Here is a 27,303-nt window from a genome sequence, read left to right on the forward strand (position 1 = left end):
CTTAGAACCCTAAAGATTCCAGCACTTTCACTTTAGCACTGAAGCAAAGAATAAAAAAAAATCCATAATAAATAACATATTCTGTTCAGATTCAATTTAAGAGAGATACTTTTGCCCAGTTAGATTAACCAAAACAATTCACCTCACTTTTTTTACAGCTGAATTTCAGCATATTTCGCTTAATCTAATGACATTTCACCCATAAGTTACTCTTAACATTTTCAATGTTTGTACCACTCTACATCCTCTTGTGGAAAGAGCACGGGATGCTCTTTGGTTCAAAATTAGTCCACAGAGTCTGACTGCATCAAGGATCACTTGCCCTATTGGCCCCAGAGCATGTAAAGGAATTTAAACAAAATTAAGTCTGTGTATCAGGGGCTTCTACACTTCATCAATATTCAGTACGCCATGATACATAACAGGTACTTACGGGACATAAGAAACAAAGCTTATTTAATCTCTATTGTGAATTTACCCATTATCATAGGTGCATTATATTTAGAAGCTGTAAGCTACAACAGAAATTTCAAAATGAGCAAAATAAAAAAATTGCATACATAAGGTTACAGTAAAACATGTTTTTGTGCTTTCATAAGCATAATGACATGGTTAAGGTATTATTTTAATCCTATTCTGAAATGTCAGGGCATTTTTTGATTATTCATTACTATGCCTGATTGTGATCTTCATAAGATTCTGACATGTTTTGCACTTTAGAATATCCTTTATGTATTTTTTCCATTTACTATTTGAGCACACACGTTTTGCTCCTATTTCCCTTTGGTCTACATAAACTTTAAACTTCTGAGCTATACAAAACTGATGAGCCACCACCTCCTCCTTCATTGTTTATGAGTATCATCTTGCTGTTTTCCACACATGAGAAAGGCATCATTTCTCATTTCAAGAAGCAGTGGAGGCCACATATCAATACTCCTGAAGTTTCTGAAATCCACAGAGAAAGCTTTGGTTGTAACATGTGTGAGCTGCTAAATCCAAAATTAAGAAAACAAAACATCATGAGTCAGGGCTCCAACAAATAAATGGTGCACTGGACCTAACACTGTGACATTTTTGTGTTCTCATGGTTTTTTTTCTTATTTTTCTTTGAGGTTTTGTACCTTCACAACATGAAGGCACACATTCTTAAGTTTCTCCCTTCAACTCTGATTTTCATCATGAACAAGAGCCAAGAGTTACAAGGAAGATGGGTCAAGGAGCAAACTTTAGATGCAGAGGTTTTTAGACAAGCATATACATCTTGAAGAAATAAGAAAAATATGGAAACTCATTGACACATGAAGAAGAAAACCAAAAGCATTCATCTCCCATAACTTAACTCCCGTAACTGTGGAGGCACCTCCATAGCTAGCAATGTCTAGATTTTTTCTGAGCAAGAAAATAGCATTTCAAGGGAAGGAGTCAAATTTTCATAACTATGCGTCACAAACAGGTCATATGAGTCAGTCCAGAATTGTCTAGTCTTCACCAACTGATAAGGCACCTAAACAGGCTTGTTAAATACCAGTGTGTAAAATCCAGAGTTAGGCAGATTATTTCCCATATACAGTAGCTGGGCCTGGGAATGGTACTTCAGCAAGTTGAGTAAAGGTACACTGGCTTCCTACCTAAAACAGACCAAAAAACCCTAAACATTATTCAAGTAACTATTCCCTCTGTCTCCCACCTCATAAAAAGTCAAACAATTCTGCATCTGCTTTCACATCCAATGCTTTACTGCTAGGCTAGAAAGGGAGTTCAGATTTTTTTTTCCTTTCGCCTTGAAACAAAGAATAACTGTGTGTAGCTTATTTACAAATACATTTCTGTGTGTATCCATCAGGCTCCTCCAGCTCTCCTCTTCCTATCTTTCTGCTCCTGTTAGTAATGAACAGCAACTTGCTTCAATTCACATGCTTGTTACAAAAAATTACCACGTTTTCTCTAGTCAGATTTTTAAAAATATGCAGTAGTAGTGTATATCATGTAAAAATCACCACATATGGAAATAAACTTTTCTGAACTTCTAGGGCTAAGATGTTTGGAATTGTTTACAATGGCCATCTGAGCATGAAATGAGCTATTTAGCAAGGGTGGAGAATGAAGACCTCCTTTTATCACATCCTACACTCAGAGCTTAATCCCAGTTCTACAGTTCAAGCTAAACCCTAATGGACCAGCACAAAAAAAAGTTTCACTATTCATGTTACTTACTGCTCATCCATATTTTGGTTCTGAAGTACTTCCTGCCTGCCTAATGGAAAAGTCCATATACGTTTGAACTATCCTCAGAAAAAACATGCCATGATGTATTAGTTGTAGGGTTTATAGGCCAGACATGCCAGTGAAATAGCACTGAGACTGGAAAGAATAAACTGGAGGAGCCATTTGGCTCAGATATCCTAGAAAATGCATATGCAATAAAAGAATCAATTTGTAAGTCACTGAGAAAGGATCAGCAATTGTCATTTAACAACAAATACAGCAGTTTAGGTGCTGGAATCCAGAGCAGGGAAACATGCATTAACTGAAAAAAAACAGAAGTTACTTTTCTCATTATTGTAGTACCATAATTATAGTTGAGTTTCACTATGAACAATTGCTCCTTGATGGTTCTTGTTGAGTGATTTTGTTCAATAAGGGTCTGTCAATACAATTTGCTTTGAATTGTCAGTTTATACAATATCAAGCATAATGGGCTTACTCAGGTGCACTTGGAAATTGTAATAAAATATTAATTTGGGGGAAAAGAAAACTGATAATCATCTGGTTTAGTATTCTACAGTTATGTCTGAGTTTTTTGAGAAGCTCCCTGTAATAAATATGAACATTACAATGTATGTTAGACAAACAGTCATAGATGACGAGGCAGTAAAACACTGAAAAGGGGATATCCTTTGTATAATGTACTTTATGTGGAGGAGGAGTCCTGTCATTACCTAGTCCAAGACAGCAGTGACCAAACTGTCCTGTACCAGTTCTAAGTTTCTGGAAAGTAAGTGCATCCTAATTTCTTGCGTATAATATCTTTTTTGAGATTCACAGGGGTGGATTGTTCTATCGAGCCTAATTTCTTTGCTTCCATTTTCCTAAAATGTAAAAAAGCTGGATAATTAACCCCTGCAAAATAGGTGGTAGGAAATAACTGATGCTCATACTTCATTAAAAGAGTCACATACTTTCACAGAAGCTTCAGAGAGGTGTTCTGTGAATGAAATAGGGGGCAATGATCCAGCTGCTGACTACATGGGGAGATCAAAGGATTCACAAGCAAATCACAGCACTGACGTTCATAGAAAGGTGTGTATGGAAAGAATAATTTTGATGTTTTTTCCCCCTCTCCTGCTAATGGAGTTTGAATGCTGAACAGTATGAAGGGAGTCTGGGAGGTTGGCTTAACAGGAACTTTTCCATAGTTTCTCATAGCCTGACACCCATCTCTAGTTGTTCTTGTCAACAGAAAAACTCAGGAAAGGAGTTTAGCTTGAAAGAAACAGTAGGAAAGGTATTTGCTTTCCCTGCCTTCCTTTCCAACTCGGCAAGCTTAACAATGTGTCTGACACTCTTCAAAGACAGCAGCATACCGTAAATTTTTCTATCTGTAACTTCTGCCAGGCAATATGGGCACACATTTACATTACAAACCCTTTACATGTGACTGAAATCAAGAGCTGCGAATACACAGCAAGAGTAGTAAGCTAAGAATTTCCCCGACATGGAGCAAACAACACTGTACTTAGTTTGGAAGAGCTGGAATTTGAAGAAATAGATGCAGCACTGGCAATTTATTTATTTAGTTTTTCACAACACGCGTATATATGTGTATATATATATGTGTGTGTATGTGTAATTATGAAGGAAGGGATAAGCTTCCACAGCTCGTGCCAGTGTAACTATGATGAGGAATGTAAACTGCCAAGTGGTTTAAGAATTCTATTTAATATATGTAAGGATGTCACTTGAGAAAAAGTACGTACTGCTTATGTGAATCCATCTGTCACTATAGACCTACATCAACTAAGTCATGTGAATTTGTACTGCTAACAGGTGGGATAACTAGAAACTAAGTAATTTGTGACATAAATGATAGCTAAATCAAAAGGAAGCTATTGTCTGAAAATGAGCTTGCTTTTGCAAAAATCTAGGATAGGTACTTGGAGGCCTGCTGAAAGCTTTGCTTCTAGTGAAATGGCTGTATAGCAGTGACAGACTTTTGATGTAACTATCAAATATAGGCACTATTGCATTAGCATAATTATGTCTAGGCTTAAAAAACACCTACATTTGAGGCAATCTATTTATGCAGAAAGACATAACGCCCCCTGCCAGCAGCATAAATTAATCTTTAAGTTGGCTAAATGAGGATAGCTTTTACATAAGTAAACCTCTGCACAGTGCAAAAGCAGACACAAAGTTACACTGAACATCAGCTGTCAGTACAAATACACTCCCCCCAGCTATTGAGTGAAAAGTAGAAAGGGAAAAAAGGAAACCAACAGCTACATTGCCCTGCCAAGCTGTTTTCCAGATACTGATTTGTAGCAGGCTTTCCAGTTTAATTCTGTGTTTCACTTAAAACATCTGTGGGGAATTTTGTAGAAAAAAGATGTAAAAGCATTTTGTCCTTAGTAAGGAATAAGTTTTCTGACTATTTTGAAGTAAATCTGCCACTTAGCTTGAGTTAAAGGTTTTGGTAAATAAAAAACATCTCATTATCTTTGTTCCCAATGACCCTAATAGGAGAATAATGCAGGCATTTTAAGCCTTCCATGTAGTTAAATTCACTGAAATCTTACACATAAGCTATATGTGAAGCAATTAGGTTATAATTCAGCAAAGTTATTAAACGTTAAGTACTTCTGTTAGGCTTAAGAAAGCTACTCTCCAATATGAGCCCAACATCTCAGATAACGGCGGTAGGGTCACTGTGCTATCAAAGGCAGCAATCGAGCATGCTTCCCTCCAGTACCAACACACAAACAGCAATCCTCTCACTTTTAATGAGAGAGGGTAAGCCTCGGAGACAGCATCAAGACTGCAATGGGCAGTTGATTTTGCCTGCCTATTGCTGTTCTAACAGCCAGAGGCTGCCATGATAACACAGATATCACTGCTTAAATACTTTCTTGGAGCATTGTTGCCTTGGGTGTCTTTGTTCCTTGGTAAAGCAATACTCAGAAAAAAGGTCAGGTGTTTAGTGCAGTATTTTTCGATACAAAGGAACAAAGGGTACATCCCTTCCCTGTTTGTACTAAAGTGATTAAGGATTCAAGGATGAACTTATATTTTCCACTGAATCATGCACAAGAGATTCAGTTCTGAGTCTCTCATGTCCCAGATCAGTACTCCCTTGAACAGATTTTTTTTTTTTTTGGCAAAAATGCAGTAAATGTATGGGTTTTTTGCTCACATGTATAGCAAAGCTGGTTTTAGCAACTTAGAAAGTTATCATGAAATGGAAATGGCATCCTCTGGTCATCTCTGTAACAAAGAGAGGCAATTCAGAATTAAGATTGTGCTTAATGTAAATACAAATATGATAAAGTAAAAAAGGAAGAGTTAAATGGCAGCACTACAGATAAGATTGTTAGGGTACATTTGTTAACAGCAATTTCTGACTTGTACTGCAGAGTTTCTTGCCACCTGGCCCCCCACATGCACTCTTCCTCAAAGGAACACATCTCGTCCATTGGATTTATCAGAGTTCTTCACTGGCTTTCAACTACATGACAATTCTCACTTTCCAGAAGGTGGGCAGTCTCTCCCTTTCTGTGGGGTTGCTGCTTGGCTCATTTTTTTTTTGTTGTTGTTGGCAGGATCAAACAATAACATTTATTTCCATTACCTTGCTAGGGTATATGTTGCACATCATGTAGCTGCATTTCCATTTTTTTCCCTGTTTTGAATATTTCATCAGATTGAATCAGAATTCTTAGTAAAAGACATTTAATGGCAAGAAATTATGAACCAGTTTTATTAAACAGACCACATTTAAGAGTTCTGATTTAAGTCAAAAAAAATGTGATAAAAAGCTTTACAAGCACTCAGAAAACAACAGTCCTGAGGACCCTATAAAATAAACTTGTAGGTAGGTGCATAGTTGAGAAGCTAGTTCATGAGTGCAGTTAAGCGATTTGTAAGCTAATAGAATCAGTGATATGCTATACATAACACTATGTTCAAACCAGATAATTTTATGGGGCCTGGAGTATTTCCTCTTCCACAGAGTTGTTTGGTTACAGGTGCCAATCTCATTGTGATGCTGACTGCCAAAATAGCCTAAGGGCTATTAAACACTCTGAGATATCCCAAGGAGAAAAAAATATGGAAAGTATTTTACAAACTGGTGATAAAAGACACCTGAACAGTCGTAAGAAAAGACATCAAAGTTGCTGAGAAGCTTCTATTCAAAGAAAGTAAACAAAGAAATAATAGCACTTAAAAAAAAGTAAGAGTCATCTTGTATTAATGAGGCCTATAATTACTGCAATAGATACAATGGCGCATAGAGAAGTAGAACAGTTTCTTTTGTATAGCAAATCAATAACATTATGTAATTTTTCAATTTTCTCCCTTCTTTTACCTTAAGAGATTTTTCCTCTTTAAGAAAAACTGTAAGTAACGTTACAGGTAAGATGTCCTGAAAGGATACAAGTGTGACATTAGCCCATGTACTGATTAATTTTACATAAAAATACATAGTTTGGAAAGGAAAAGAACTGAACTTTGATCCAGTTTTAACTATAACTAAGATACATGTATTTATTCTTCATTTATTGGCTTTGGTGGAAGATGGTGTTAATGGCTCCAGAAAAGAATGGATAACACATACATTCCCTTCTGGGAAAGGATGCCTCTAACCTGTCCTTCTTCCCTGTTTCAGTCCAGTATCTGACAGCAGCCCCTTTACCTGGCATGGTGTTCTCATTCTTGGCCTACACTCAACCTTACGCCAACCCTCTGGGGTCCCTCGTGCCATCACACAGCTGTGTGTCTGCTGGGGACCTCGCCAGAGGCAGTGCAGAATACCATGCTGGCAACACAACCAATGGGGTTTTCTCACTCGTTTTAAGAGAATTGTAAGAGTTCAAATTGTGATAAAAGTTATTAAAAAAAAGTAAGGTGGTTTTCATGAAATACAAATTGCAAGTACAGAGGCATACAAAGGATTTAAACACTGTATCAATACATAATTAAATTTTCCCTTTCCAAATTTGTTTTGCTTCCATGTTTTAGCAAGGGAATGTAAATTTTTAGGGAAGAGTCACAGAGTCACATAAAATCTGGGATTTTATAGAGGCATTTTTAAAGTTATGTTTCCCTGGCGCACGTGGGCATGCTTCATGAAGTGCATGATTAGAGGATACCAGGCCTTCTCTTCCAATACGTAGGTTGACCACTTAAGTACAGATCAGTTTCCCTCACAATTTCTCCTATACATTGATTCAGGAAAATGGCTAGTTCCTGAAAAGTAGTTTATCTTTTCCATTTCCTTTCAGTTTGGCTTTTTATTGGAAGGGACATCTAACCTCCCTGTCTGACGACTACCAAATTTTGTTTCCCTAAGATGTGTGGAGAGATGGGGCAAAGGGTGAAGGGAAAAATCGATGTGGGGGAATAGGCTGGAATACCTACCAGAGGAAATGCTGGGGGGTAAAGATCCACCCTCTGACACTGGATGTGAGGCCAGGATGCTATTTAAAAATCCCGCCCTCAGGAATCTCGAAAGAGACTTCACCCCAATGGTCGGAAAGGATCCTTTCAAAGAGATAAAAATGATCATTAATCAAATGACTTGTTCTTTGCCTAATAAAAGAAGTTGACTGTTTAAAGAAAGAATAACCAAATCTCTGCAGAGTTAACAGTGGTTTCACTGGAAAAGATCTTATAAAAAGCAGTTAAAAGTCTTTGTTTGCTTTTTAACCAAGTCATACAATACACAGCTTTAATCAGAAAGAGGTTGTTTTCTGCATACTTTGCAAATGGAGAATTCCAGCACTTCTAGGAGGAATGGAAAAAATTGATATTTTAAAGGCAAATTACACCTATTGGATATTCATAATGCATTCCAAATGACTCTACCATAGAGGCATTTTACAGTTTTTTATACAAACCAAAGAGAGACCAGTAGAGGTGAAGCTATACCAGCAAAGCTGTGTTTTATACTAGTATTTTAAAGCCACCTGACAAACCTGACAAAAGTCATGTCAGGCAAGGGGAGAAGGGGAACCAGAATTTGCAGCTACATTACTGACTTCTGTGTCAGGGCAGCTACATCAGTCAGAGCTTCTATTGCATCTCCCACCACCTGCCAATATATTGATGCAGACAAAACCCAGGAGTATAGACATGGCCCCTTTCTGTTTTGCTCTCACCAGAAGCTTAACACATTTTACGCTTTCTATATAATAAACTTTATATTCTTCTCATTGCCTAAATGTACAGTTTTATTTCTGGAAACAATGATTATCTCATCCAGCTCTTTTAAAATAAGTACTTGTGACATATCTATTATAGTGATGATAAATAAGGACTCTTTATCATTTGATTCACTGTTTCAGCTTTCAGTGTATGTACAGAGATTGAGACATCATTTCAGCTAGCTCGTGTTAGTGCTCAGTGAATGCCATCATCAAAGATGGATCTGAAATGAGAGCTCTACACATCTTGCTTAAAAGCACAGAGTCAAGATTCTCCCACCTTGCAATAAATTTAAATTGACAATCAGAATAATTTGTGTATTTTTGCAAGTACATCAAGCAAGCATCCATCCAAAAATTTAGGCAATGGCAAGTTTGTTTTCATCATCTTGCAGGTATTTCATAGTTGTTCTTTTAAGACATAGAAAACATCTTAATATTTCTATACAATGAGAAAAATAAATGGTCCTTTTAAAATTTATGCAGCAGTTGGGATTTTTTTTTGACTAATGAAAATATAGTGAGGAAAATTTAGCCTCAAAACACACACATGTATTTGCTAAACTTAAAGTAATCTAAGAGAGCTTTGAATTTTTCTCTTTTATTTTCAAGCAAGAGTTCTATTGTTTCTCCTCAATACACTTGCCATTTAAATTTGTTATTAGACCTGCTGCAGTCTGTGGAAAAAGAATTCATTTAATTAGTGTTCTGGATGCAGTATTTTTGTATCTGAAGGCTAAAAATAAGGCATAAAAGTTTTCCCTCTGGCCACTCCAGAAAAGCCTTTGGCATTTGTGTAAAAGTGTTTCCAAATTCCATGGCTTTAATTTTAAAATATTTTCAGAAGTGATCATGGATAGAGAGTCCAGAATGCAATACACAGAAATCCAATTTTAAAATGGAAAATTGTTCCATTAACTCCAAGATGTTTGGTACTAAACAGCATTTTAAAACATGAAGGCTAAATAATGAACATACGAAGACTTCCCAAATAAAACTTTGCTTCTCTGTTTCAAAATATGAATTATACCAACCATAAAATACACCCACTGTGAGTCACATGCCATATGTACAGACCTTCAGAAAAGCCAAACAGCTTGAGCGTCACCGTTGACATTTTCCTACATTTAAATGGCGTTAAATGGCAAATAACTCAAGTTTCCTAGCAGTCTTATAATAAGTTACTTTGTTATAGAAAGTAATGAAGACAAAACCAAATTTATTTCATTTATTGTACATATTCAGAAATAAAAACAAGGAGCAGCAAATTTTGGAGCAATTCAATCTGTGAATACTAAGAAGAGAGCTAGAGGGCAAAAATTATTGAGGCTTCATAAGCAGCAAATAACTAAAAGCATACATATAGATAATGTTTTTCTCTCACGCTTAAAAGGTAGGATTCAATTGCTTAAGTGTAAATGCTTTGTGTCATTTGAGATGCTCTAGAAAATCTGAGACATTCACATTTGAGCAGCAGACTTGACAAGATCTGCAGGAGATTTGCACTCTTTGAAAGTGGCAGCAAGAGGCAAAGCAGCAGTTGGGTATCTAAGAGTAGGCACCTAGTGTCGTTTTAGGCAACTGAATCCCATCCAAATAGTCTACTGTCACCTCAAAAATGTCTCTGATTAAGTAGAATACAGAGTTACAAGAACAAGACCTCATTTAGTCTCTTCTAGGAGTCCACAAACAGTTTCTGACAAGGATAAGGTTGGTAACATTCAGCCCTGATCAGTATCCATCAACATAAAAATGCAGACAAAGGAGAGGTTGAAAGTTCATTCATCTTAAAACATGCATGGTCCTAAATTAAAATACAGCATATGCCCCAGAATGAACAAATAGGTGCTTTGGGTATTGTCACCTGCACAATGTGAATAGGGTTTGAGATTCTATTACATGACTATGTATGTGGAAGTTATCATTGTAGGTAGTTGGGAAAGAAAATTAATTCTCCTAAGTCCCATCAGTCACCATCAGAAGGACAGAGCTTTGATAAGATCTTTGGGCATTTACAGTAATTTAGAAGTTGACTCAAATTTTTACTTGTTTGCATAAACATTCATGAAATATTTGAAAGAAAACCTGCAACAAAAAATTGTGTTCAAGACAGAAAGGGAGAAAGCCCTCTGCTAACACAACAAAGGAGAAGGGAGGTGAGAACATGATATTAAAGAGAAAACAGCTTCTCAGAAATATTATAAACTTCTGTGTGGAAATCAATGAAGAAGAATTACATTTCCTTCTAGCTGACCTTTTTTTTTTATTGGACAATGAAGATGTAGTCTTTCCTCTTTTTCAAAATTGGAATCATGCTTAGCTAAAGAAAAAGTCCACCAAAAATGTGCCTGCTGCTTTATGCTCCAAATTGCAAAAGCAATATTAGTTTTTTAGAGGTGTATGCTAGCAATAGAAATCTTAGCCATGATTCCTCATATAATACAGCCCTGAAATACAGCTGTTATTTAGCAGCTTACAGGCATGGATTTATTGAGAAAAAAACCCAACCTCTCCCCCCTCCATAGTTAGACACTGTGAACATTATGCCACCTTAACATGGGAAACTACATTAGTTACAGATGTTAGTTGGAAAAGTGCATTGAAACAGTAAAAATATATGGCAATACTCTGAATAGCTGTCAGTTCATGAAGTATACATCATTTACTGAGTCCTGTGATGCCAGTTTATAACTCAGTGTAAATTCTTCTGTTTCACAATTATTACAGCTAAGTGCCTAGGCTCAGAGGCAGTGGGGGAGTGCTGAATCAATTAGCCTGCCTTCCACCTTCATCTGTTGTTCCAAGGGGAATATCATCCCACAAATTGTAGAATTTGATAGGGAAATCACTGGTATAGCATCCTAAACCGGCATGGTTTTAGTAGCATATTATCACACAGAGCAGAAGGGCAAGAGTAGATAGCTGGGTAAAGGAAATACATATGCTTAGTTCAGCTCCAGAGCACATACATTAATTCACACGCATTTATTAGCACTTGCATTATGACAGCATGGCCAGCCAGAAGGAACAGCCATTTCTCCCCACACCAAAGGCACATACCATGGCCTAGGGCTAGTGGCAATGTAACTGTGCTGAAGAGTCCTATATCTACAAAGGAGAGTTCTGCCATGCAGCTCAACAATAGTACTGAACAGATGGATGGATGGATGGATGGATGGATGAAGAGAATGGCACCAAACACACCTGGTGCAATACTGGTGCAACACCATGAACTAGAGTGAAACACACAACTTCTGTTTGAATAGGGGGTGGAGGGGCCCTTGTGAGCTATAGTAAAGAGCATTTAAAAGGAACTAACTAATTTGCACTTTAAAAACCTCAGGGATTGAGCAAGCTGAGAAACGTTAACCTGACCCATTATTTTTGCTGCTGACACTTTGCAGAAACTTCCAGCAGAAGACCCTCAGAATTTTCCACAGAAACTGAACACAGTTTTATTCTGTTAATGACAGTACGTACCCACTCACATCTGCTGACTTGAGTGCAAACATTCCCACCAGTTTTGCTCCCATATGCAGTAAAGTGTCAGCACAGTGCCAGCTGTCCTCAGGGGCCCTAATCCCACCCTCTCCTCCTCACCAGCTGCTGGCTTCTTTGCCCCACTGCCATCAGCAGCACTTGAGCGGATGCCATGGCAGCCTCTGGGCCCACAGGACTCACAGGGATGGCATCGGAAGCTACTAAATTGCGCAGGTACAGGCAGGCAGGGCCATCAGCTTGTTCTGTTTGTGCCAGGGTCCCTGAGCCTTGCTGGGAGCACGCTAAGCACTTTTTTTTTTCACTATAGCAATTGTACTTGTGGGACCTCAGTGCAGTTTGTGGAGATTTGCTTCTAAAAAGGAGAACATTTCTAGAGTCTCTGCATTGTGTCTAATGAGCTGGCTGAAGTACATTATTAGAAAGCCTACCGAAGATGCAGACCGCTCTTCAGCCCTGTTATTTGTTGTTGTTGTTTTTTCTCATTTATTACACTTTAAACTGATCCAATACTTTCTGCAGGTAGAATTGACCATTTCAGGTGCTGTGTATTTTTGGGCATCTAGCAGCTTCAAATTCAAAAGGAGCTCTTTGGCTGCTTAATTTAATAAATTGGAAGGAGAAGTTCTAGAGAGGTCACAATTACTGTGGGTTATTTCTTTTTACTAGTACCATCTCTTTATTAGTACCATCAAAAGAAGACTTCAGTTTGTTATTCTTTTCCCATAGATTTTGTTTAGAATTTGGAAAAAAGGAAAAATGCACAGTTAGTGTATTTAATGTAAAAAAAGCACTAATATTTGTTTCTATATAGTCTGTTGTCTTGATGCTTTTCATACAGGGATGGCTGTAAAATATGGCTAAGAGAAATTTCTTAGGAATTCTGCAGATGAAGGCTTTGGGGAAGTGAGTCAAAGGGCTATAATGAGCTTTTGCGTTCAGTTTGGCAGGAAGCAACTAAACGACTTCAGGATGTTTTCACTCCTAACTGCACTCTCATGAAGGCAGGACTGTAGCATTTAGTAATGAAATACTAGAGGACAGAATGTAGAAATGCTGCTTCTGAATAGGGGAATTATCCGATGTTATCACTCAACGTCTGGGAGAAGGCTGGCTTCTGTTACAAGCACCTTCTATTCTAAAATAAAATCTGTTTTTTATTGTTACTAGTGTTTCCTCAGGGAAGCTAGAAGAAGGGTTAGAGCATTTTTTCCAAAATTATTTGTAATATATCCATTATCGAAAGTACTGAAAACTGGTCGACTTTTCTCTCACATGATTTTGTTCATTTATCCTTCCTAGACCACCAGGAATTGCACATTACTTCATAATCTTTTATGGGGGAACATATGGAAGGTTTTCATGAGGAATGGCTTTATAAAACTTTGAAATTATGATGTCAGATTAAAATTTGTAGAGCATTCAAAAGGCTTGACTTGAAATGGAAAAACAAAGATCAGAAGCAGGGCTAAAATTTATCCCTGATGAATTTGTTGGATCATATTTTCAGTACATTTAGAAAGCATGGATCTATACAATTAATTTTAACTGTTTTGAATGCACTAATCTGGAGATTTAGAATATGCTTTTAATAATTTATTTTAGAGCTTTTTGACACATGCAAGCAAAGGTGATAGAGTATAGAGTGGTATGCCTAAATTTTTACCCACATAACTTATAAGTCTTAGGAATATCTAATTTTTAAGATCACTAAACAATATTTTGCAATACAAATCCTAAAATATTAGAGCACAACAACAATTAACAAAAATGAGTGTGCTTACCCCTGTTGAAATCACAGAATCACAGAATGATTGAGGTTGGAAGGGACCTCTGGAGGTCATCCAGTCCAACCAAATCATGGGAAGATTTCCATTACCTTGCAAATAACATAGTGAAAACTTTTGAAGGCTAAATTCTGCTCTCAGCTACCTAAGCTAGTAAAAGCAAAAGCTGTATGAAATGCATTTTTCTGTGCAGAGGGAAATTGGTACTCTAATGTTCAGCAGCAAATTTTCAAAGGGTGGTCTAATTTTGGTTCCCCAGATTCCATTCGCGTAAATGACATCATCCCAGAGCACTCACAAATAATTCTGTCATTCCTGAATGCACTTTCAAGAAACCGTAGGGCTTTAACTGCCTTTGTCTGAGCAAATTTTAAAGCAGCCTGAATTTTTAATCTCACTGTTGTAAAATATAGAGCTTGGAATCTTAACTCAAAGCAGAAAGTACTATTAGAATACTTAAATATCCTAAATATGCAGCCAATGTAAAACTCAGAACATCTTCTTCATTTACCAGGTAGACTCTTACTAATTAAGTTAGAAATAGCAATTTCCTGATGCATCTCCAAGGGAACAACTACAATGGAAATTATATCATTTATGTTAGTAGATTTAGCAAGATGCCAAAGTATATGAATAGAAGAAACAGGAAAACAAAATATAAACTACTGTTGGAGGGACGCAGCTGAGCACTGCTCACTGTGGTATTTTTAACCAGTGAGACTGGAATTCCTTCTGAAGGAACTCATGTCAACGTCTAAACCACCAAAAGACCTTTGCACCTGTTCTGCTCCACTTAAGGTCTGGAATTTAGGCAATTTAGGGAGTTATTTGGCAGAACCTCTTCGGATAATGAATTTTCACAATTTCAAATAGAAAGCAGTGTCTAAACATTGAAGTTGAGAGGAATCTGTGTTGGGGAATAGTCACCCAAGCGAGGTCTCTATTACAAAACCTAGGTGCTCTTGCTACTTCTTAAGATTAGAGATTAACTATAGTGAGGCATCACTTTCGTCCTAGGATGTGGCATGGGTACAGAGTGTCTCCCTGACATGTACCCATGGAAAGGAAAATTGTATGTCCTGTTTAGAAGGGAGCTGCAACGAGCTTCAGCCACACTCTCAGTCTGTGACGCAGCTGCCCATACACCTGGAATAATCCAGAGCTCCTTTTGTCTGCCTCTGAGTAACTATCTCACTTCACTGGGTTTCAGCATCTCACTTCAAAAGATGCCCCAGATTTAACTTTAGTTCTGTCAGGATAGTGGCTCAAAGAAGGAGAAGGATCACAGGAACTTGTCTGCAACACCGTGCATCAAAGAGTGACCAGTTACTTCATTTTTTGGGATGCTGTTACATAGCCACTGTTGGTGATTTCATCTAAGAATAAACTCTGCTGTGCATTTAAAACAAGAATTCAGCTCATCCCAAATTATGAGTATTACTCATGAAAACTAAATGGATTTTCTGAATATTTGTGAGCAAGTTGGTCACCTCCAATCAAAACACACTTTAGGAAAAGTTCTCTAAGAAATTGAACAAACTACATCATATATTTCTCCTGAATAGTCTTAAAAATGGAATAACAGATGCTTAAAGTTTCTCTTTTTGCTATATCTTAGAGAGATTGTGTACGCTTGAAAATTTTATTTTAGAACAAAAGGTCATTTTTTCCCTGTTATTCTGCATAAGAAAGTTTCTCTCTCAGAAAGGGCTGAAGAGTAACATCCTGTTGCACAACATCCCCAGCAGGACTGCCCTTTTTCAAAAGTCAGCTGCCATTATTCTCAATAGGACTGAAATTGTATCTTGCCTACTATGCTGGTTTTGGCTGGGGTAGAGTTAATTTTCTTCATAGTAGCTAGTATGGGGCTATGTTTTGGATTTGTGCTGGAAACAGTGTTGATAATAGAGGGATGGTTTAGTTATTGCTGGGCAGTGCTTGCACAGAGTCAAGGCCTTCTCTGCTTCTCACACCACCCCACCAGCAAGGAGGCTGGGGGTGCACCGGAAGCTGGGAGGGGACACAGCTGGGACAGCTGTCTCCAACTGACCAAAGGGATATTCCATACCATATGGCGTCATGCTCAGCATATAAAGCTGGGGGAAGAAGAAGAAAGGGTGGGACATTCAGAGTGATGGCATTTGTCTTCCCAAGGAACCATTACGTGTGATGGAGCCCTGCTTTCCTGGAGATGGCTGAACACCTGCCTGCCGATGGGCAGTGGTGAATGAATTCCTTGTTTTGCTTTGCTTGTGCGCGCAGCTTTTGCTTTACCTATTAAACTGTCTTTATCTCAACCCATGAGTTTTCTCACTTTTACTCTTCTGATTCTCTCCCCCATCCCACCAGGGGTGGGGGGGGTGGGGGTGGGGGAGTGGGCGAGCGGCTGGGTGGTGCTTAGTTGCCACCTGGGGTTAAACCACCACACCTACAGTTAGGTGATTATTCTGAGAAGTGCAGCAGTCTTCCAAAGTATTCAATGAGCCCAGATTCACAAATGGCTCTTAGAGGGAGCCATTAGATCACTGGAAACAATAGGATGTAGTAGCCTCTTAGGACAAAATGCTGTAACCAAAATAGCTGTGGTGCCCTAAGAGCGATAGAAAGTAACACACGTGTAGAGGACAACTCTAAGAAATCCAGGGAGCAGAAGATTGCACCTTTGTTGATGAATCAATTTTCAGTTACAAACAATGGCAGAACTTACTGAATATTCCTAAAGAGCGCTTTTTAAAAGCTTTGGATCAGATATACTTAATAGAAAAAGTAGAAGAGAGGTGAACACTAGAAATACATGTATCTGGAAGAAGGAAAAATGTATATGGAGATATGTGTGCTTTGTAGAAAATAAAAGTGCAAGCAAAAGGGGGGACAGAAGGACTGATGAAAGAACTTAACACAGAGGTTTGGAAGAGATTTGGATATTTACTTACCTGCCTTGGATTGGCCTAGCTGTGACAAACAGCTGTATACTCAACTTAATCAGTCCACACATTCTGGCTGGCTTGTAGCTTGCTTTTTCTTAAAAAAAGAGCTTTAATAATTTCAGTAGAAATGCAAGGAAATACAAAATGAAAATGCTCTATGATGTTTAGAAAAAATAAAGATTAGAAAGCCTAGAACAGTTTTTAGTATTTTGTTATTCTAGGACTGTGCCGTGATTTTGAAGGGCCTGATCTGAGATTTTTAATATTCAGCAGCAACCTGCATTTAAAGTATAAAGAATTACTGTAAAGATTTTTTTAACCCTTGTTTATTAGTCATATATAGTATTTAAATAAGAATGGGAATTTCCATCAAAAAACAGACTTAAGGTTTAACCAGCCATCTACAGTGAAGTACACTAATGTACTTCAGTGAACTTCAGCCTGTACCTGGAATGTGTATTACGAAACATATGAGGGAACTTTAATGTTAACCCTTCTTCCTTTTCTGCCTCTGCCAGTAGGCTAAAGGAGTCATAGTGTTGCCTTTGTTTGATCTACTGTGGGGACAGAGGCACTGCCATGACACAAGCACTGCTGGAATTGTGATGGCCTCGTGGAACTATTATAAAAACCAGAGGTTTGCCTCTTTTAGTATCCAAGCAATATTTTTGGGAAGAGCAGGGAAGCTTGCTGGCACCCAAGCTCAACAAAATAATCTGAAGAAGGGTTTGTGTGTCTGAAAACATTTCTGTTTTCTTCTCCAGTGACAATAAGTAATAATGATAAAAAAGGACCTGTCTTCTACAAATGCTGCTTTGCTTATTTTCACTGTGAGATTTTTGCATGATAGCACAATGAGTAGTTCAGGTGTCTGGATTATTTATTTCCATGCTTTTTTGGGTTTACTTTTCAGTTCGATTTTAACTCTGAATTTCCTTAATTTTATTGGTTTGGGAATAATAAAGCATCCACATATTTTGGCCTCATTTCTGAGAAGATGACCACTATAACCTAGTTCTTGGTGAAAATACTTTAAAAGGCCTGCTTTTCTATATCAAGTCCCCTAATCTCTGCTCCAGACTTAAATTTATGGGGTTTATCTGGAAAAATGAAGAAGAAAAACACTTGGTAGGGCAAAGCTGCTGTTCAGGTCTCCAACCCTGATGAGTTTAACCTTGAGATCCTTGTGAAAGACAACGCTTTCCTATGAATCTGAAGTCCTAGAGTTCTTTTATTTCTTGATTGGCAGATGGGAATAAATCCAGACTTAGGAATATTTACACAGAATGAGACTATTTTAGAAAATCCCAATTATAGCAAGTTTTGGCTTTACTTATGACTTCTCTGGGAGAAAAAGCAAATGCTGAAAGAAGCTCACAATTCCTAAGGAGGAACTGATGGAAGTTACAGAATATTTGGGTAGAACATTAACATCTAATTTAATTTCCCTTGCTACTTCTAGACAAACAGGCAATTTGGGGGGAAAAAATGAGGGAATTACTTGAAAAGAGTTCTACAAACACTACAGTCATTTATTTTGTGATGTGTTAAATGTCAATGCACACTGACGTTCTGGTTGCTGAGAAGACTTGTGTGACAATATTAATACCATTAAGGCTTTTAGCAGCAATAACAACTGTTGTGTTGAATGAGCTTTGTAGTCTTAATGGAATAGTAATTGGAAATACTGTGCTTCTGTTATGGGATAAAACAATCTGTGTATGTTTAAGCTGTCTATTAAATAAGTATTTTTCAGTCAGTGCTTAAACTGAAAATAGCTTTAGCACAATGCTAAGCAAGAACTCTGAAATCTTTATGTATTTATAGTTATGTATGATACCTAGAATGCTGTTCCAAGCACTGTATGCTGTACATTTGGATTTCATGATCACACGTGTATTATCAAATTAGCTGGAAACAAAATACTTTAAAATTACAGTTTTCATGATAGAAAAAACAAAGCCTGCAATATCGGCCAAAACCCTTGTGATTTATTTTGTATACATCATGATTTTGGGGAATGATTAGCCCATTATTTGCACTACGAATTTCATTTCAGTTGTCTTTTGATCACCCAGTTTTTGTGATTTTGGAAGGAAAGGTCCTAAGTAAAATCTGAGCATTCCTATGATATGGAATTCTTCATCCTTTAAGACGGGAACATCCCATTTGAAATGTTGATGCAGTCTTATAAATGGGGTGGTTAAGAAGTTCCAGGGGCTTTTAAATTTTCAGATGTCCTTTTTCATGGTATTTCCATAAAAAGAGAGATAATAGGTTTTAATTTTGTACTTCATGTTTAAAAATTGCAGTGAGTTTTAATTTAATGAGTGAAATAGCGTTTCATGGGTGACATCTGAATATGAATGTATTCACGCAGCCTGCTGTACATTCTGCAGTTCTGCAATTAAAGCTCTGATTATCTACTCTTTTAGCCTTGCTAGCCTGTAACAGTATGAACAAGGAGTAGGAGATAAACGCTCTCTACTTTTAGACAGTAATTAGTATCACTGAAAAAGGCTCACTGTTTTCAGTTAAGAAAAACACTTGGGGCTGAAGTTCCAAAGAGTCAATTGACTAAAAGTGATTTTTTGTTAAACAAATGTAGAGTATAAATTGAGGGTGAGGATTCCTTTCACTATTCACATTCATACCATTCACAATTCACATTTCACTAATACCAATGAAATTAAGTACAAAGGTTTGATTTTCTTCTTGGTTACAAACACCAGGTGACTCCCTCAAATAAGTGATGCCAAGATTAGAAGTAGGAAGATCGCTATCATTATCACTACTGTGACCTCAGATGAACTCTTTGATTAGAAATGTATTATATACTGGTTTACATTTACAAATCTATATGCTAGATAAAAAACCCTCTCTGCTAGGCTCAATGAAAGTGTCCCAGCCCACATCTGATAACCCATGTTAGAAGCCAGGTTGTAGGCATCTCCTGTAGCTATCTGATGGGCTGTGGCATATGCACGGGCATTCTGCTTCCTTTTTTTGGAAAATGCTACTGACCAAAGAGAATTAGTTGTGCTTGTTAATTATCTCTTTGTGGATATCAGTGTATTCAGAGGATTTTCTCTCAAGCTCAAAGACCACTTGGTGTTAAGGGTGAATGCCATGTGGTAAAACCGCTCTCATCTGATCTTCCTCGTGCTAGTTTTGGCAACAGTGACTCTGGTAAGATGAATATTGGGCAGTCAGTGTTTACACAGGCCACAAAGTCACATTTTTCAATGCTTATAAAGGCATTCATTGAAAATTGGAAGTAAATTGCCAATCTTATCTAAAAGAGCAAAACAGTGTTTGTGTGCTGAAGAATGTACTCAACTACAGCTGAGCGGAAAAAAGCAGAACAAGGAAAGAGTGGACACTCATTTCCAAAGTGGGTAAGTTATTATCAGCCTAGGGAGAAATTAACAAGTTTCTGTTGTTTCAGGAAGAAAGGAAATCAATTATGTGAATTCTAGCAACAGTACAGTAGTTTGTTTCAGATTTCTACTATTATGAAAATTCTGTCCTATGCTTCTCTAGATGAAATATTGAAATGAAGTCATTATCAGCTAAACTTATTTACTTTCAAATTTTATTCAGCAGAAATTACCTTGTTAAAGTTGAGTAGAAAAATGACAATATTTACCGATTCGTGTAGTCATGAATCTATTCTGGAATGTCAGACTGAATACATTTGCCTCTTAAAATGTGTTTACAGGATTGTCATTAGTGTTTTGTGCTTATATTAAGAACATACTTAAACTGAATACTCTGTAAACTCACATCATCTAATTATGGTGTTTTTTAAAAAAAGTATTTGTTTTTCCACATTGCTTCTCTCTTTCAATTGTGTCCCCCTTAACAGTTTTATCATCTACTCCTGATTTATAAGCAGTGCCAAGGCTATGTTTATCTGTGAAGAACTGTAAGATTTAAGAAGCAGTATTTTTTGCAAACTGTATTTCCAACCAAAACTTCAAGAGTCTGGAATGGATCCCAGACAGTTTGCATCTAAATTATTTATTCATCTGGAACCTGAAGTATGTATGTATTAAGAATCAGAAAGATAATTATAGTCTGTGAAATGGATACAGCAAGACTCACAGTAGAGAGGAAGTAAAGAAAGGAATTTGGAGGTCCGAAATATACAAAGAACATAGTGATAGGCTGAGTTAATGGATTCTGAATAAACAGTTTACAGATGAAAACTCTATTCAGATGATGGCATTATTTTGTGTGGATGTTGATGATAGCACTAGAAGAATGGGGAAGCAGAAATAATTTATCTGCCTTGGCTGGAGCTGCCATGCTGAGTGAGATCAGGAAGCAAAATGCGCGGGTGTATGTTCACTGCAAACCTCTGTCATTAAAGTTCTCACTTGCTCTCCAGAGCAGAACACAGAAAACACATGGCACTTTTCAACAGACCATAACTCAAACAAGTCTGAACAGATTTTCATTGTATAATGACTGTTCTGCTTCCAAATTTCAAAGATTTCTCGCTAATCACTGAAAATGGTTACTTTCAGCAGCCTTTACTTCTGTACACTGGAAAATTAATCTGTATGTGAGAAGCATGTCCCAGCTGGCAATATTCCATACAAGTGCTTTGATTGCTGTGTAAGGAGGATGTGTCTGGTTTGAGATGAAGAGAAACCTACTCAGTTTGCTAAAACAAACTGGTATTACCTCCTTCTCAAGAAGTTCCTCTCTTTTCTCTTCTGCTCTCTTTCTGTCCCATCCAAAACATTACAACTATAGTTGCTTATAGCAATCCTTGCATTAGAAAGAAGACGATGTTGTAAATAACCAAAGGTTTCTTTTCCTCGCATCCAACTCATGTTTCCATAAAACACAGTTTACGTTTAAAATAATTATTTCCTGCTTGCTAGTGGAAGGTAAGGCTCAGCATCCACTGTATCCACTCTTGAAAGCCATACTTTAAAAAAGATATTAATTGACTGGAAAGAGTCCAAAGGAAAGCATTAAGAATGACCAAAGGTCTAGCAAACATATACCATGAAGAAAGACTTGACAGAACCTGGGTGATTTACTGAAGACAGTAAAGACATTATAATGGTCTGCAAATGTAAAATATTGCTGCAAAGAGGAAAGGCACAAACTGTTCCACCACAGACAAGAAGAGAGTTAATGGCCTTAAGGTGCAGTAAAAAAAAAAATTCAATTTAACACTAGGAAGGTTAAGTATGAGGATAGTTAAACATTCAACAGATTGCCCAGGGAGGCTGTGGAATCTTCACCAGGAGAGGTTTCTGAGAACAGGATAGGCAACCATCTATCCAGACTAGTTTAAATATAATTGATTCTGCCTTGGGCAGGAAGATGGACAAGATGACCTCTCAGTGTCCTTCACAGCCCAATGCTGTATATTCTGTGAATTACAAGAGAATGATTTATTGTTGAAAACTAGCACAAAGTTTATTTAATTTGCCTTTTAAAAGGACACAACCCTGCTTCAAGTTTGAGCATACTGTAATATTTAACAATTAGGTTGAAGCTTACCAAATAATGCTTCTGATACAATCTGACTTTGCTAGGCTCTAAAATACAGCAGAACCTCTCTCAGCTATCATTATCAATTATTCTCAAACTCAGCATGTCTGGATATTAATTTCAGTGAGAGCACCTCACTTCTCGGCAAAGATTTAGCAACAACAAAGTTGCAACAGGACTTTACCAATACTCAGTCACATGTATATTCACTAGTGTGTTATTGCCTCTATGCAGAATAAGAAATGAATGTACAGTTATCAAAATAAATCAGCCAAACACAGCTTGTGAATCAGGATTATTGATTGTTTTATATACACTCTTTAACCCCCTCACTCCTTTAACTGTCAATTGCAATTGCAATTGTAATTTATAATTGTCTCATCGTTGCTTATATGGTTTTCCTACACAGGCAACAGATCAGCCATGTTGTTGCAGCAAACCTGTCAGCACAGTGCAATCTTGTCTCCCCGTTATTCATTAAATCGTTTGGTTACAGTTGTTAAAAAAAGCCACAACCCTTCATATATCACCTATACACTACAACTATCTTGCCCTTTAACTTATTGTATCATACTCTTCTCTGCTTTCATGATGGAGGAAGAAATTGCATACTTTATTCAGAAGATACATGGAAATGCAATCACTTGCAGTTAATAATGATGCTAATTATGCAAATTGATGACCATGTTTTTCCTTAAAAAGAAAAAAAAATCTAGCTGTTTCTTCTCTACAGGACTTCATCTTTTTATGGCTGTTGGTAGGAATTATTTTTGTCACCTATTTTTCTACTAGAACCACATCTCACATCAAAGCATCTAAATATCTTTGAAAGTCAGGTCCTACATGTCTGAACACAGACATCTGAAGGCAAAGGATCCTGAAGAAAGTGAAATCCTGTTTCTCAGATGTAACCTATAAAAGTAGACTTACAGAAGTTTAGTTATGTTAGATACAGTACCATGGTCAGATTAAGCTGCTGCTAACATGTTAGCTGTTTGACTGTTTGACAATATGCTTTTTCTTCATTGCTTATCATCTTGTGAAAGTTGTTACAGCAGAATCGACAGTTATAATGTACAACTTGCTAGATGCAAAACAGAAAAGCAGAACACACAAATGTGACTGATTTGAAGTGCAGGAAACCATAATGGCCCTTTGATTTTTGCAAAAAAATTCTCAGAATGTAATGAATGAAAGAAAAATTTAATTTTTCCAGAGGTTTAAAAGCTAATTTCTTCTAAGTATGTGTCATTCAGGAGAATCAAGTATTGTGCATTCTTAACTTTTGCCAGCAACCTGCAACAAATGGAATGCATGATAGTTTGTATGTGTTATTTGAAATATCCACACACATGCGTGCATGTGTAAAAATAACTCAGTACTATTAACATTAATTATGTTCTTCAAATACCAGTTCATGAAGGGTAACTTCTTTTGCAAGAAGGCTATAGATACTTAGTTCTGTCTGTGTTACAGCAGTCATGTCCACAGCTCTAACTTTCAACTCTTCATTTTTGATGACATTGTAGTAAATTGATCTAGTAAATTTGGCTAACAGCGTGGGTGGTGGTTGTGGTTTTTACGTTAATTTGCTGGCCACAGCAACACTGAATTCCGTAATATGTTGTGATATTTATCTATGAAACAGGATACAAAGGAAAATTAAGGGCAGTGAGCCAAATTTAAATTTACAGCTCCACTTACTGAACAATTTATAACACAATTGAAATTCTGCTGGTTTGTGTATCATTATGTGCACAGCTACAATATGCTTCATCAGATAAATTCAGCTTTATGCCTAATGCCATGTAAAGCCCACTGGTTAATATGACACACATATAGTCTTACCACCACTCTGAGTCACAGTGGATTGTCCATAAGCAGAATGGAAGATATTCAGGGATGAAAAATGTCTTCATACCCTGCTGTGCAACTGTGTTGCATAAGGCAGGTGCAAGTGCCTGCCAGTGCAAGGGGTAGGCTCAGGGGTGGATCTGAAGCCATTTTGGCCTCCAACAAGTACATCTGTGCCTGGAGATGCCAGTGATGTCTCGGTGATGTACTGAGATTACTGACAGAAGTAAATGTCAAGATTTGAAATTGGTAACACTGTAGGTTATAAACAATACTATAATGCTAACATTGAATTTATTAACATTGTATATTTTCTGTCGGCCCTAAAGGTTTTACTTTTCAGAAATCAATGATAAATAGTGTAATGTAGGTCACTTTTTTTTGGTGTATGATCGTAATCATATTTTGTAAGCTATCATGGTGTAGCCTACTTCAAATAGTCACAACTTAACTCTTAAAAGGTCAACATTTAAACTTTGCACAATCGCATTTCTTGGGAGTACAATTTCACCACCTGTGATCAAGGTAAGAATGTTACAAGCACTGCCACAATATTTCCTCAATCTTTTTGCATAACAGCCAAATATACAATGCTGTGTATAGTAAACCCATGTACCGCAAAATATGTCACCTTCCAAAATGAATTCTGAACTCCATTTAACAGTCTCAACCTGTTAACAGGTTGGAGAAAAGGGCAACATTAGATTCATTACACTAAGGGCTCAAAGGCCTAGAACACAATGTCTTGGCTAAAAAAAAAAATATTCATTGTTATCTCCTGCATTTTTGAAAAATTAAAAATGGGTCAGATATGAAGAGCTACATACTGCAAATTGTAGTGAAAGAGGATCATGCTGCTGCTTTGCCTTCCTCCTGGACAAGGCAAGGTACACTGACCTCAGGACTCTTCTTGCACTGAATAGGTTATAATCAATAATTTAAAAAGAAACTCAATGATTAAAGCTTTGAATTTAATCTGCCAGATCACTGACTAAAGATTTCAAAACTGCGATAGCATTCACAATTTGAAAGTCACTAAAGCAAAACAGTGAGGAGACAATAAGGGAGTTGAAGGTATCATTCCAAACCCAGACTCAATGTTAAGAGGATGTGAGCTTATACAGAACCAAAAATCTAGGTGCTGTCTTCATTCATCCTCCTTTTGTGAAAGGATTAATTTGAAAATTCTTCTGGAGAATAACAATATAGATAATGTTGTTATAGAAAATGAATGCCTTAAAAAGATTCCTCTTGTACATGTGACAGGTGCAAATCCTCCAGTAGTCAAAGTTCAGAAATGGAAGCAATTCCTTAGAAATTAATTTTAACAACTGGAAGTTATTTGGGGTAAAGTCTGAGGGGGAGGGAAACAAACTAAGATAATGACTACAGTAAAGCCCTTGCATGCATTGATATTTTGTATTGACACAGTATTACACCATACTGATAAGGCTGTGCTTTAAACTATTGTGTAAGACACCATCAAGCTAAACTAACTATAGATTCCAGTTTAGCTAGTGTAACGCCAATGATTTCTTCCAGTACAGTTACAATAGTCAGAGACCATTTTTTCATGTCTCTTGTAGATATAGTTATGTTGGCAGGTGTTTGCTGTAAGCATAGTTTTAATTTACTTTACAGACTTTTCACGGAAAGTCTGCAACACAGACTTCAACATGATGTAGAAGTGGAAGACACATCTTACTTCTGTGTAGCCCAGATCTCAATGTTGGTTACATATGTTTGCGCTGGAGAAAGAAGTTTTATTCTTCTTATAGCTGTTTATGAAATAGCAGCAGCTTGGACAATGACATACAACTCAGCTGAGCATGCCCAAGAAGAGGTCCCAAAATTATCACTGTGCTAATATGACTTGAAAGGGAAACATGGATGTTTTTAGAAAGTGCCTAAGCATCTCTCATAAATTTGCAAGGCAATAAGCAGCCTTTTATGGCAAACCATGCAAGGAACGGTGTTGCTAAAACAAACCAAACAGGAATAAAGTTTTCCTTGTGACTTCTGACTAGCAATATAAGCGAACGATCGGATCTAGATTTTGTGCTATGGTGTATTTGCCTTGGCCTGGCAAATTGCCCTTGAAATGAACTCTCTGCTAACAGAGAGCTTGTGCTACAGCAACTGTTCTGCCTACTGCTCTCTGTGATTAGGGATCGCAGTTAGGACAAATGAGAAATGAAGCAATCAGAAAAGGGGATTAAAACTCTGTTTCAGACCTACTTTTGAGCAGGCTTAGTTTACCATTTTTTCATCCTGTACAGTACGTATTCCATAGCAATTTTGAAACAGTATCATTTAAAAGTTAACATCTGCTTAGCTGGTAGCACCAGATAAAAGCTCTCATTTGTAATGAACAGGCGAATTTGTTATTGCCCCAGTCAATAGCTATTGACTTGGTAGAGCACTTCTGCTTATTACAATCAGATCCTTTTTCTTTTTTGTTCAATAGTCAACGACACTGTAATGGAAGGTACTGCTTACAAACTGATGCAATATATATCAGCAACTGCTAGAAGTTAATGACTAATGGTTACAAAGAGGAAAGCATGTGCTAAGAACAGCATTACACGTCTATTAATCAAATTTACTGCATCCGATGTGCCTTTATAGGTTAGTGGAACTGTAATGCACATCAGATAAATAGTTTCTGCTGTTATTAATCTAAGTTTTAACACAAAACACCTTTTAATCATGCTGTCATTACATAAATAATTTGGCTAGGACAAGGTTCTGTCTTTTACAGCACACCTTTTAGTTATAGGAAATTTCTGTCCCGTGTTGGCTTGTGCAATCCTAGATTTAGGATTTAGTGAAATGCAAGGTAACTGTTCTGCTCCCAGCTGAAGCCATGTTATTCTCTAAATACCACAGATGGGGCAGTATAAATGCAAGGCAACATCCTAAAGATAAACTGGCAAAAGACAAGCATAGCAATGTGTCTGTGGCTCAGCCTGCCTCCTAGCTTCTTCCCTGCAGCAGAGCAGTACTGCACAACTTTGTCCTTTACACTTTATATAACTTGCACTTTCCATGCCTTAGGGTGAAATTTGTTGATAACTCATGTAGTTTTTTCATTCTATAATTATTGCTGTGTAATTGTTTTATTTTTTGAAACCTACCTGACCCAAAAATATTTTCTTTCAAACTTTCTCTACTTATTTTATGTCTGAGAGAGATGCATATTTTTATAGGACTGTGTGACTTTAACGGTAACACCTACCATTTTTATATTACCTCTAAGCAAACATTCCAAAAACAATAATAAAGTGTGTTGACTCC

General features: G+C 37.1%; 1 protein-coding gene across 2 annotated transcripts in view; it reads right to left on the reverse strand.

Moving 5' to 3' along the window:
* EPHA6 (EPH receptor A6) overlaps window positions 1–27,303 on the reverse strand; it is a 513,048-nt gene that overhangs the window by 77,502 nt on the left and 408,243 nt on the right. For both annotated transcript variants that reach the window (XM_050915616.1, XM_050915617.1), the window contains one exon: window positions 7,639–7,761. In XM_050915616.1, the coding sequence (XP_050771573.1) occupies window positions 7,639–7,761 (123 nt within the window). The remainder of the gene's footprint in view (window positions 1–7,638; window positions 7,762–27,303) is intronic.

The sequence above is a fragment of the Gymnogyps californianus genome, chromosome 1 (assembly GCF_018139145.2).
Source record: "Gymnogyps californianus isolate 813 chromosome 1, ASM1813914v2, whole genome shotgun sequence".
In the NCBI taxonomy this organism is placed as follows: Eukaryota; Metazoa; Chordata; class Aves; order Accipitriformes; family Cathartidae; genus Gymnogyps; species Gymnogyps californianus.